The sequence below is a fragment of the Arachis ipaensis genome, chromosome B05 (genome assembly GCF_000816755.2).
Source record: "Arachis ipaensis cultivar K30076 chromosome B05, Araip1.1, whole genome shotgun sequence".
Taxonomy (NCBI): Eukaryota; Viridiplantae; Streptophyta; class Magnoliopsida; order Fabales; family Fabaceae; genus Arachis; species Arachis ipaensis.
The window spans coordinates 148287550-148300599 of record NC_029789.2 but is presented as its reverse complement, the minus strand read 5'-3'; the positions used below and the strand labels follow the sequence as shown (position 1 = coordinate 148300599).

The 13050-nt window shown below is 31.6% G+C and overlaps 1 protein-coding gene and 1 long non-coding RNA gene across 6 annotated transcripts; one reads left to right on the top strand and one right to left on the bottom strand.

Moving 5' to 3' along the window:
- Positions 33-3689, top strand: LOC110262694. Its single transcript, XR_002347660.1, has 2 exons — positions 33-1883; positions 2690-3689. It is a non-coding gene; the product is annotated as an uncharacterized LOC110262694 (long non-coding RNA).
- On the bottom strand, positions 3356-11422 carry LOC107644918 (mitochondrial inner membrane protease subunit 1). 5 transcript variants are annotated; one of them, XM_016348875.2, is made up of 5 exons: positions 11108-11419; positions 5433-5560; positions 4403-4627; positions 3793-3903; positions 3356-3713 (listed from the first exon to the last, which is right to left on the bottom strand). In XM_016348875.2, exons 1-5 carry the CDS (start codon positions 11172-11174, stop codon positions 3672-3674), a joined length of 573 nt encoding a protein of 190 aa, XP_016204361.1. In that variant the 5' UTR covers positions 11175-11419; the 3' UTR covers positions 3356-3671. The 5 variants fall into 5 exon arrangements, 3 of the variants coding, with proteins under 3 accessions (XP_016204361.1, XP_016204363.1, XP_020958968.1); XM_016348877.2 differs by lacking the exon at positions 11108-11419 and adding an exon at positions 9533-9810; XR_002347645.1 differs by having other exon boundaries at positions 3408-3713; positions 3793-4143; positions 11108-11422.

The following is a 13050-nucleotide window of genomic DNA, read 5'->3' as shown; positions in this document are numbered from 1 at the left end:
CCTCCACTTTTAAAATTTTTTTAGTCCGTCACTGTAACTAGTAAATATTATTTTTTTGTCAGTATTTAATAATAATATTTACTCATATTTACAGAAATTTTGCATACAAAAAGTATATAGTTTATACCTATATTTATCAGAGTAATTAATATAGTTTGCACCCATATTTTTCTATAATTTGCATACATAAATTAATAAAAATTATTTGCTAAAGATAATTTAGTATTTGTACTAGTCAAATAGTCATAAAAAATACTAAAAATGATTAGTCCCAAAAATTTTATTTTTAATTTTTTTTCATAATTTTATATTTTTATTTAATTATGAGTTTATGACCAAATTAATTGAATGAAAATAATTTATCAGTTGAATTAGTGATCAATCTGGTTCGGTTCTGATAAGTATGGACTACAGTCCAATCTCTATTCACTTACCCGTCGATAGACGAGTACGACCCCGTTTCTTTGTCCTGAATCACTCCCATCTCTTTAATGTTGCTGCCATTGTTGTGCACTTGTGCTATCTACTCACCCAATCTTATCACTTCCTCTGTGCTCTCGTCACAAGTACCTCTCTCGATATCTTAATTTTAAAATTTCTATTTTATGGATTAGTTTTTATTTTTGCAAGGTTATGAAAATTGGTGCGAACCGTGAGGACTAGAATTGTGGTTTGGTTAAAAATTATAACCGCCAAATTTAAAAACCCTTTTTGAACTGTTGAACCGATTGAAAATCGGTCGGTCAAATCGAATGGCAATACGACAGGTTTTCACCTTTTGAATGAAAACGACGTCGTTTCACTGTTAAAAAGAAAAAAAGGAAGGAGAAACGGGAACCCACTAACCCTAGTCTCCACTTTCAGCAGCATCTCCTTCCTCTCGAGCTCCTCAGTCCTCCCTCACACCCTCAGAATCGCATCACTTGCTCCGTCCAGCCACTAACCTCCATAGTTCCATCCAGGTCTTCCTTGAAAACGCTAGCCTCTCTTTATGAGGTGAAAACACAGTGTCTAATTAAGCTTGATTAAATTCGGCTGGAGCTCTTTAATCTTTGTGATATCTTCTGCTTAGATAGATCCTTAATTTGTTTGATTTGCTTGTGTATAATTAAACCTTGTTACTTTAACTAATTAACATTCTGGAGCTTTAATTTGCTTGTTTTGCTTGTCATTTGAATTTAATTAAATATAAATAGAAGGAGATAGGCCTTAATTTGCTTCTGTTTTACTTGCCATTTAGGTTCACTAATGCATATTCATTAAACACAATGTAATAAGTGTCTTGCATGTAATTTTTTGCGGTTCTTGATTTATCTTTTGTTCTTTTTTGGATCTTGGACATATAACATTTTAAATGCCTAATGACTTGTAATATGTGTGCTGTGTAAAAGGATTTGCTGCATCTTTACGGGTTATTTCACTTGAGATTGCTTGCTTTCCTTTGATCAGCTGTTGTACTAAATTTGGGTCTTAATCAGAATTCAGAATTGTCAATATTTGAAGAAAATTGTCAAGTCTTATTTCTCCATGTCTGGACAAATACAATCAACATAAACTTTTGAATTGATTTGAGGAATGAGGAGTAAAATAGACTCGTGGTATTTAAGTATTGAATTGATTTGATTTGATTTTCTACGTATAACAAGGACCGAGATTAATCATCTTCAACCTCTATCCTACTCTTTCCGCAATTGAATAAGCTTTTTTCTTGAAATTAAATTTGACACATTCTTCCCTTGTTAATGCTGAGCAAAGCCATGGGATTTAGAAACCTGGGACTACTTGGATCATTTGCCAAAGAGGGGTTGGAAAAAGCATTCTCTCTTGGAAAGTTCTTCTGTTTTCTACATCTCACCGACACCTATTTGGTCACCTTTGTTGTGGTAAGCATGTGGTATCTATTTGCTTTTTCTTAAAATTCTATTTCTTTTTCAAGAAACTTGCAAATTGATCATGACAAACTTCCATCATATCATTCTTTGAAATTATAAATCAAAAGAAAAAAAAAGGTGATTAACTGTATTCCTTCACTTTAAAATGGATCTCCACAGATACACTTAACTATTACAATAATCTGACAGTATTAACTTAATTAAGATATTATAACAATTAGGAATCTGTTAAGTGCCCAAGTGAAGAAAACAAGGAGGGAAGGAAAGCAGTTAAGTCAGTTATAGAGGATGGTGGTAAAATAGTACCTTTACCTTTTATTTACAATAGAAAAGTGAAAGAAAAGTGAGTTGAAAATGAAAATAGGGCCAACTAATGTAACAAATAGGACAGCTGGAAAGGTTGGTGGAGATGAAGTAATTCTATTATAGAGAGAGGATCAAAGCTGGGATTTTAGACCGGGCAGGATCTTAGGAGGGTGGTAGCTGCTCAAATGCTACCTTGTTATCTACTTTTCGTAATTGGTTCTTCAATTGATTCATCAAAGACCGAGAGAGTATCACTTTTATACCTTCCAACTTCTATGTTTCTCATTCCCTTCTATTCTCTTCCTACTCTCCCTTTTGTAATCCTGCTCTTTATATTCTTCTAATCTGATTCTTCCTCTATTGCCTAGACTTATAATTAATGCCTAGTCTTACAAAATTTCAGAGAATTTTTTAAGTTTAATTAATTGGAGAGTAATGTGGATATCATTTTTTTTCTTATGAAAAGCAACTAATCAGCCTCAATGCATCAGACATCTGGTCCCAGCATGCTTACCACAATAGATTTGATCCCAACAATGTTTTTCGGTAAAAGGATCTAATCAGCAACGACACTGAATCACAAATGCCATTATCAGTTGTTAGAAAATTCAAACGGTACTATTCAATTTGATTTGGCTTCCAAATGGAACAAGAACAAGTGTGAATAATCAGCAACAACACTGAATCACAAATGTATGAACAGGTCCGGTTCCAATATCCGATTCAGAAGATACCAACAACTCATAATTAACATTCTTTCTAAATCAAACTAAAAGTTCAAATTAGAAATTAAAAAGAAAATTCCAATACATAAACAATCCACATTAACGTAAAATCCGAAAAAGAACCATATCTAAAAAATGTAATGTACACAGCCTAACCTAATAATTATAATAATTATATTAGTGGTTATTTCCAAGGCTTAACCCGTAATATTGAAGTCACACAGACACAATAATATAGATGTGATAAGTTGAGTCACTATGAGTGACAGTGTGGTAAGTAAAGAATCTAATAGTGAGCATGAAATTTTAAATTTAAACTTACTATAGTCAATATTTCAGTAAATTGCTATTTATAACTATGAAAAATTTGAGATTATAATTCTAAGTTATAAATTAATTATTAATTATGCATTTCAACTTACAGTATGCTCATAGACAATGAGATTTTTTTAACCCAAGTATCATAGATCTATTTACCGGAGTGTTAAATTTTAAACTATTTATCTCATTGTTATCTTTTGACAAGATAGTATATTTTGTATTATTTTTTTGCCCCCTAAGGCTCCAAATGTGCAACTTAGAAACATAATATTGGAATCAATGGAATTAGGATACAAGAGCTAGGGAACTTGAACAAATTGTACGGTATGAGATCGAGAGAGGAGAGAGAGAAAGAGGAAAACGAAAAGGGAATTTGTGAAGCTGAATTTCATTGAACTTCACTTGAGAATCATAAAGTACACTCACATCAGTGTTTCCAGAAAGGTCCAAAACCTTTGATTGGCCATACCTACAGAGTAGAAACATCAAAAGATTGGATGAAAAAACAAAGAAAGGGGACAACAATTTTTTAAGTAAACAAATATTACCCTCCAAAATAGCCTGTGTTGAATAAGTCCATAAGGAACAGCACCAAAATTCCTTGAATCATTGGATTTATATGCATTATCACCCTGTATCCAAACGTGACCCTTTGGAACCTAAATAACACAGACATAGACAACACAATCTATATATCCATTTTGTAAGGGAGGGGAACAAATCAACACAAGAAGCTATAATAAGGTGGTCGAGGCCTCATTTGCATCGTGAGCAACCACACCCGGGTCTGAAACTTCGTTGAGACCAAGTAGTGGATAGGAACCCTTAAAAGTGTTGTGTGTGAGTGTGTAGTGTGCATGAGTTTGTGATGTTAAGTTGGGGCTATCCAACTCATCTGACTGAAAGAAGAAAAAAAAGCTATAAATAAGCAAATACCAAGCCGGCAATTAAAATGATGAACCAAAATGAACCATGCTTTAAACCAATTATTCAAAAGAAAAGGCGAACACACTACCAAACCAAAACCAAAACTCAAAATCAAAAGAGAATAAAATCTATGCTACATTGACAATGTAAAGTTGTTTTGGTGCATAAAAATTAAATCCTAATTAAAACCATAGAACGAAAAACACTAGAAAAATAAGGAATCAACCATACCACAATAGTTTCCTGCTTATCAGGCTCATCAGGGTTAGAAATGTATGTAACAGTATCATCCTCCATTCCAACCAATCGTTTAGCCAGAAGCTTCCTAGGGTTTTGAGGGGAGCGAATAATCACAATATCTCCACAAGTAACTTTACCAAATCTAGTTGAGATCCTTTCACCGAAAAACATTGTTGGGATCAAATCTATTGTGGGAAGCATGCTGGGACCAGATGTCTGATGCATTGAGGCTGATTAGTTGCTTTTCATAAGAAAAAAGTGATACCCACATTACTCTCCAATTAACTCAACTTAAAAAATTCTCTTAAATTTTGTAAGACTAGGTAGTAATTATAAGTCTAGGCAATAGAGGAAGAATCAGATTAGAAGAATATAAAGAGCAGAATTACAAAAGGGAGAGTAGAAAGAGAATAGAAGGGAATGAGAAACATAGAAGTTGGAAGGTATAAAAGTGATACTCTCTCGGTCTTTGATGAATCAATTGAAAAACCAATTATGGAAAGTAGATAACAAGGTAGCAATCAAGCAGCTACCACCCTCCTAAGATCCTGCCCGGTCTAAAATCCCAACTTTGATCCTCTCTCTATAATAGAATTACCCCATCTCCACCAACCTTTCCAGCTGTCCTATTTGTTACATTAGTTGGCCCTATTTTCATTTTCAACTCACTTTTCTTTCACTTTTCTATTGTAAATAAAAGGTAAAAGTACTATTTTACCACCATCCTCTATAACTGACTTAACTGCTTCCCTTCCCTCCTTGTTTTCTTCACTTGGGCACTTAACAGATTCCTAATTGTTACAATATCTTAATTAAATTAATACTGTCAGATTATTGTAATAGTTAAGTGTATTTGTGGAGATCCATTTTAAAGTGAAAGAACACAGCTAATCACCTTTTTTTTTCTTTTGATTTATAATTTTAAAGAATGATATGATGAAAGTTTGTCATGAGCAATTTGCAAGTTTCTTGAAAAAGAAATAGAATTTTAAGAAAAAGCAAATAGATACCACATGCTTACCACAACAAACGTGACCAAATAGGTGTCGGTGACATGTAGAAAACAGAAGAACTTTCCAAGAGAGAATGCTTTTTCCAACCCCTCTTTGGCAAATGATCCAAGTAGTCCCAGGTTTCTAAATCCCATGGCTTTGCTCAGCATTAACAAGGGAAGAATGTGTCAAATTTAATTTCAAGAAAAAAGCTTATTCAATTGCGGAAAGAGTAGGATAGAGGTCGAAGATGATTAATCTCAGTCCTTGTTATACGTAGAAAATTAAATCAAATCAATTCAATACTTAAATACCGCGAGTCTATTTTACTCCTCATTCCTCAAATCAATTCAAAAGTTTATGTTGATTGTATTTGTCCGGACATGGAGAAATAAGACTTGACAATTTTCTTCAAATATTGACAATTCTGAATTCTGATTAAGACCCAAATTTAGTACAACAGCTGATCAAAGGAAAGCAAGCAATCTCAAGTGAAATAACCCGTAAAGATGCAGCAAATCCTTTTACACAGCACACATATTACAAGTCATTAGGCATTTAAAATGTTATATGTCCAAGATCCAAAAAGAAACAAAAGATAAATCAAGAACTGCAAACAATTACATGCAAGACACTTATTACATTGTGTTTAATGAATATGCATTAGTGAACCTAAATGGCAAGCAAAACAGAAGCAAATTAAGGCTTATCTCCTTCCATTTATATTTAATTAAATTCAAATGACAAGCAAAACAAGCAAATTAAGGCTCCAGAATGTTAATTAGTTAAAGTAACAAGGTTTAATCATACACAAGCAAATCAAACAAATTAAGGATCTATCTAAGCAGAAGATATCACAAAGATTAAAGAGCTCCAGCCGAATTTAATCAAGCTTAATTAGACACTGTGTTTTCACCTCATAAAGAAAGGCTAGCGTTTTCAAGGAAGACCTGGATGGAACTATGGAGGTTAGTGGCTGGACGGAGCAAGTGATGCGATTCTGAGGGTGTGAGGGAGGACGGAGGAGCTCGAGAGGAAGGAGATGCTGCTGAAAGTGGAGACTAGAGTTAGTGGATTCTCGTTTCTCCTTCCTTTTTTTCTTTTTAACAGTGAAACGGCGTCGTTTTCATTCAAAAGGGTGAAAACCTGTTGTACTGCCATTCGGTTTGACCGACCGGTTTTCAATCGGTTCAACAGTTCAAAAACGGTTTTTAAATTTGGCGGTTATAATTTTTAACCAAACCGCAATTCTTGTCCTCACGGTTCGCACCAATTTTCATAACCTTGCAAAAATCAAAACTAATTCATAAAATAGAAATTTTAAAATTAAGATATCGAGAGGTACTGGTAACGAGAGAGAGCACAGAGGAAGTGATAAGACTGGGTGAGTAGAGAGCACAAGTGCACAACAATGGCAGAGAGGAGAACAGATCGGCGATGAGAACTCGCTGACATTACATAGCTACGGAAACGGTAGAAAGAGAACAGATAGCAGCAGACACATTAAAGAGGTGGGAGTGATTCAGGACAAAGAAACGGGGTCGTTCTCGTCTATCGACGGGTAAGTGAATCGAGATTGGACTGTAGTCCATACTTATCAGAACCAAACGAGATTGATCACTAATTCAACCGATAAATTATTTTCATTCAATTAATTCGGTCATAAACTCATAATTAAATAAAAATTTAAAATTTAAAAAAATTAAAAATAAAATTTTTGGGACTAATCATTTTTAGTATTTTTATGACTATTTGACTAGTACAAACACTAAATTATCTTTAACAAATAATTTTTATTAATTTATGTATGCAAATTATAGAAAAATGTGGATGCAAACTATATTAATTACTTTGATAAATATAGGTATAAACTATATACTTTTTGTATGCAAAATTTCTGTAAATATGAGTAAATATTATTATTAAATACTGACAAAAAAATAATATTTACTAGTTACAGTGACGGACCAAAAAAATTTTAAGAGTAGAGGCAAAAATATATATACTAAAATAAATTTTGTTAAACATTATTAATTATATAAAAATACAAAAATTAAAAAGAATTCACTTTCATTCTTAAAATACTATTATTCATTATATATAATTTATAAAAAAATAATTTTTTATTTCTAAAACTTGAACTTAAAACATTTTAATTAAATTATAGATAATTTATTATCGTAACTAATTTTTTTATACATATTTAATAATAAAAGACTAAATCAATTGGCATATTAGTGCCTAACGATACACTAGTATTTATAATTTGAAATTAGAATTATATATAAATTCTAAAAAAATTAAATCTGTATATGAAAAGTATGTTTATATAAAATAATAGAAATTTAATTTATAATTTTTTTTCTTTCTTTTTAAAATAATTAAATTTGTTATATATTTTTTAATTTAATTTTGATATAATGTTAGATGAAAAATTTTATGCATCTGTGTAATTATGTATTGTAATTAAAATATTTTTTCATTACTATTTCTAAAAATAAAAAATTTATTTTAAATTATTAAATTAATCAATTCATTTTAAAATTTTATATGCAACATAAATACATATAATAGAATAAAAGTAAAAAAAAAACAAATAATAAAGATGAATAAATTGAAAATAAAATAAAATATATAAAGTCATGAAGAGAATAAAACATTAGATTAATACCTAAACTATAATTGTTTGAATTAAAATTTTCCATTGAAAATATCAAAAAGAGAAATAATGAAATAGGAAAATACATACATAGTCATAGAAAGCTATATAAAAAACATGGAAAATTTAAAATTTACCTTTTGATGAAGAGAGGATGACCACTAGACAAAAAATAGAAAAAAAATTGAAAATATAAAAATAGGAGGAGGGTATAATGGAATAAAAGAGTGACAACACAAGAAATAAATTTGATTAGGTTAAATAATAGTCAAAATAATAGAAAATAAAAAAATAAATTTAAAATTTTGGCCAATTAAATTTAATTTATTTATAGTGGGGTCATTTAAAATTTGAAGTGAAATCACATTATATATAACTAATTTTTTTAAAAAAAGAAATTGAAAACACAATGGGGGCAAGTACCCCCTCACTTATGCCTAGGTCGGTGCCTGACTAGTTACATAGTATTGCTCAAATTAAAATACATTTCTTCACATATATATTAATAAGTAATAACCATCAGTGATCAAAAATTAAAATGCTTGTAGACGATAAAAATTTAACAATTTTCTCTATGAATGAACAAAAATCTGAATTACAAATTATTATGTTAATAAGATTCACCTCCTTGTTTTAGGTGAGAATGGAGAAGAGAGCAAAATGCAGGCATCACGGCAAATATAACCAGGGTCAAGCTAATCCTAATGTATGCTTCGTTCAGAATTTATGTAAATCAGTATACATCACTTATTCTTTATTCCCATAAATTATTGTAAGTTATTGCTAAAAGTTTTCATCCAACAAAGAAGGAGGAATCAAAATCAGAGAGACATGGCATACACAAAAGCAACTTCCTTTGTTACCATAATGTAATCCCACAAAGTATAAACAAAGCACAACTTAAGCTGACAACAAAAACAGAAATCCAATCATATGGATCTCAACCACCAATCTTAAATAAATAGAATCATTTTAGACAAAAAAATACCAACAACTACTAAAAAGGGTGAATAATTAAAAAATTATCAAACATGGATGCTTCCTAGTCCAAGAAAGTAATCCGGCATTGAACATCGGTATCAAAGATATGATAAAACGACAATCTATACTTCAATGGACATCAAGATCTAACTCATGACAAAATTCCCAAAACACCAAATCACGGATCCAAAAGTCCCCAAAAAACCCAAAACTAGGGTCAAAACCCCAAAGGACAAAAGCACATAATTCACAAGCTACAAACATCAATTCATCATCTTCATATAAAGATAAACAAAAGCATCATCAAACAAACCAACCCACCAGAACAAACAGAACTAAAGAATTAATTAATTAATTAATTAAACGCTACAAGCTAACCTACAAGACGGGATTTGAAAAATAATAAAAGATGATGGTTTGAAAGCAAAAGGAAGACAAAAAATCGAAACTTTGGAAACGGATATAAGAAATTTGAGTTGGTTTTCTTACCTGGGAAGGTTGCGGGGGAAGGGAATTGGGGAAAAAAGGCGTTGTTTTCACAGAAAAATAGAGGAAAGGAAAAGAGGGATTCCGATTTCAATTAAAGATGTGGAAGAGCACTCGCGTCGCCGCTTAAACATGTTAATTAGGTGTTACGTGGCTTCATGTGATTGGTTGTTGGTGCCAATTGAGCATAGTTATTAGAACCAAACCGGTAATCAACCCGGTCATATGACTGGGTCACCGGGTCACTGGTTCAACCGGTGAGTTACTGATTCACCCGGTTAACCCAGTCATAATTAAAAAAAAATACAAAATTATATAAATAAAATTAAAATAATGTTTTAAAACTTAAAATATAAGTCTTTACAAATATTAATAATCTAGTATCAATTCTTAGACATAATAAACTAATTTCTAGTACAAAATATTCTCATAATTTAAATGAACAAGGGCGATCAACATATTACACATTTCTAAAATACAAGTCTTTGCTGATGATATTGTTCCTGAGATGGTGGTATTTCCGATAGTGTTTGAGATGACATTTTTAAAATTCTAGTAAAAGAAACAAAAAATTTTCAGCATTGAAAGATTTAGCCAAGCAATTTTTTTAATCAACACAGCAACAACCACCAAAGTTCACTAACGATAATCAACAACAAATTCGACTATTCAAGTATTTACCTCTATTATCCAGCAACAAAATTCAATCCAATGATGTTATCCAGCAACAAAAAAAATTGCTCAGGTTCAACAACAATTGTGAAAAATCAAATACAGTAGCAACAACCACCAGATTCAACAAAAATTATAATTAAAATTTGCTCAGGTTCAACAACAATTTTAATTTATAAAAATTATAATTAAAAAATTGCTCAGGTTCAACAACAATTGTGAAAATTCAAATACAGTAGCAACAACCACCAGATTCAATAAAAATTATAATTAAAATTTGCTAAGGTTCAACAATAATTCTAATTTATTCAAGTACTCAACTCTATTATCTAGCAACAAAATTCAATCCAATGATGTTATCCAGCAACAAAAAAAAATTGCTTAGGTTCAGCAACAATTGTAAAAAATCAAATACGGTAGCAACAACCACCAGATTCAACAAAAATTATAATTAAAATTTGCTCAGGTTCAACAACAATTTTAATTTATTCAAGTATTCAACTCTGTTATCCAGCAACAAAATTCAATCCAATAATGTTATCCAGCAACACAAAAATATGCTCAGGTTCAGCAATTGTAAAAAATCAAATACACAGCAATAATCACCATATCCAACATCAATTCTAATTAAAATTTGTTTAGGTTCAATAACAATTCTAATTTATTCATGTAATTAACTCTGACATCCAGCAACAATTCAATCCAATTATGTTATCTAGCAATAAAAAAATTGCTCAGGTTCAGCAACAATTGTGAAAAATCAAATACAATAGCAACAACCACTAGATTCAACAACAATTCTAATTAAAATTTTCTCAGTTTCAACAACAATTCTAATTTATTCAAATTTGACACTGAAACGGTGAACAGTGAAAGAACAGGATCGAAAATTCGAACAGAGCTCACCCGTAACTGGTTTCGAACTTCCGAGACCGCGACGAAACAAGAAGACGACTACCACCACCACCACCATCCAACGGAGCAGATGCTGCTTGACTGGTTCCGTCTGCTTCTTCCGCCGACGAAGCGAATGCAGGAGCACAAGACCGCGAGGATGAGCTTATGAGTGCGAGACTGAGAGAGAGACGAGGTGAGGCTGTGAGAGACTGAGAGTGACGACTGACGAGGTGAAGGGAGAGAGAGAGAGTGACTCGGTGAGGATGAGGCCCTGGAGTGTCGAGAGAAAAGAGAGATGCGGCTGGGTGAGAGAGAGACGAGGTGAGGCTGTGAGAGACTGAAAGTGACGACTGACGAGGTGAGGGGAGAGACGAAAAAGTGACGCGGTGAGGGTGAGGTCGTGGAGTGTCGCGAGAGAAGAGAGATGAGGCTGGGGGTGGGAGGTTCCATTCATATTAGGTTTTAACAAAAGGGGGTGGGGGAAGAGGCATTGAACGACGCCGTTTGCAGGTAAAGAAAGAAAAAATAATAAAAAACACAACCCGTACCGGGTTGCATTAACTGGCCGGGTCACCGGTTTTTATGAAAACCGGCCGAGTCAAATTGGTTTTCACCGGGTCTCATGCTTATCCGATTCAATAAGTGACTCGACTCGATCGGATGACCAAGTTTTCGGTCGAATTGGCTAGGTCGAGCCGTGTTTGATAACTATGCAATTGAGTGATTGACCAAGTGTATATTGGGTCCCACTTGTTTTCTTTCCTTTTCTTTGGTGTAATGGGTTTTTCTTTTGTACTTGTTGGAATGTGAGGATGGGGAATATGCTACGGAAATTTGGTTTCTCCACTTGCCTGTGCTAATTTTGCCAGAAAATAATTTAAAAATGAAAGAAAAAATAGTGTTATGCACATATGTTGTATTATGTTGTGTTATGTAAAATTATGGACCTGCAAATTTATAGTAGTACAAAACGTAACTTGCGTTTTATTAGAAACAAAAAAAAAATAAAAATAAAAAAGCAAAACACAACTTGCGTTTTAACATAAGAAAAAAAGAAAAAAATTTCCTACAAAGAGTTGGCTAAGGCATACTAGTATTATTAATATTATTATATTACTACTATTATTATTATTATTATTATGTTGGTCTCTATAGTTTTACTAAATTTTTAATTAAGTTCTTATATTTTTTCTTTTTAATTGAATTTCTATATCATATCAGATTTTGCAACTAAGTTTCTACCATGATAAAAACGTTGGAATTAACAGAATATTCAGTCAAGTGTTAGGCATTTTATTACTATCAATATTATTATATTATTAGTAGATTATTAGTATTAGCACTTCTGTTATTATTGTTATTATTATTACTAGAACGTAACCTGCGTTTTGATTATTATTAAAAAATAGCAAAATGTAAAATGTAACTTACGTTTTTGTGAGTTTTATTTCAATTTTTTTAAAATAAAACGCAATCTACGTTTTATGTTGTTTAAAAACAAAAAATAAAAAAAATAAAAATAAAAACATAAAACGTAACTTACGATTTATACTAATATCATAGCAGTATAAATACGGTACAAATATCTATTTTATTGTGTAATATTAATATTTTTTCCATATATAAAAAAATGAGACTAATTTTGCGGTGCTCATTTGGATTAGAGGAATTTCTTTTTTTATCTTCAAGTATATTAAAGGATAATGTCCAGCAACCCGCATTATGCGTTTTTTGTACCATGAAAAAGGCCACGTAGATATGGCAATGGGTCCCAGGGACGGAGACATGTCCCCTGTCTCCCGTCATCTAGATCATTTTCAATAGGAAATTCATCCTAATCTTTATTTATAATCTATCTGTCATAAAAAAATAACTTAACATTAATTTTTGCGTCATAAATAATAAATAAAAATTTAAAACATCTTTTTTCTTTATTAAAAAAAACTAATTTT

What these genes read in the sequence shown, in the direction of transcription:
- LOC107644918 (XM_016348875.2), bottom strand. Translation starts at nt 11,174, where the DNA reads ATGGTGGTGGTGGTGGTAGTCGTCTTCTTGTTTCGTCGCGGTCTCGGA. An exon ending in ATTTGGTCACGTTTGTTGTG is followed by an intron (nt 4,628 to 5,432) that starts GTAAGCATGTGG and finishes TCAATGCATCAG; the next exon opens with ACATCTGGTCCCAGCATGCT. An exon ending in ATAAGCAGGAAACTATTGTG is followed by an intron (nt 3,904 to 4,402) that starts GTATGGTTGATT and finishes TGTGTTATTTAG; the next exon opens with GTTCCAAAGGGTCACGTTTG.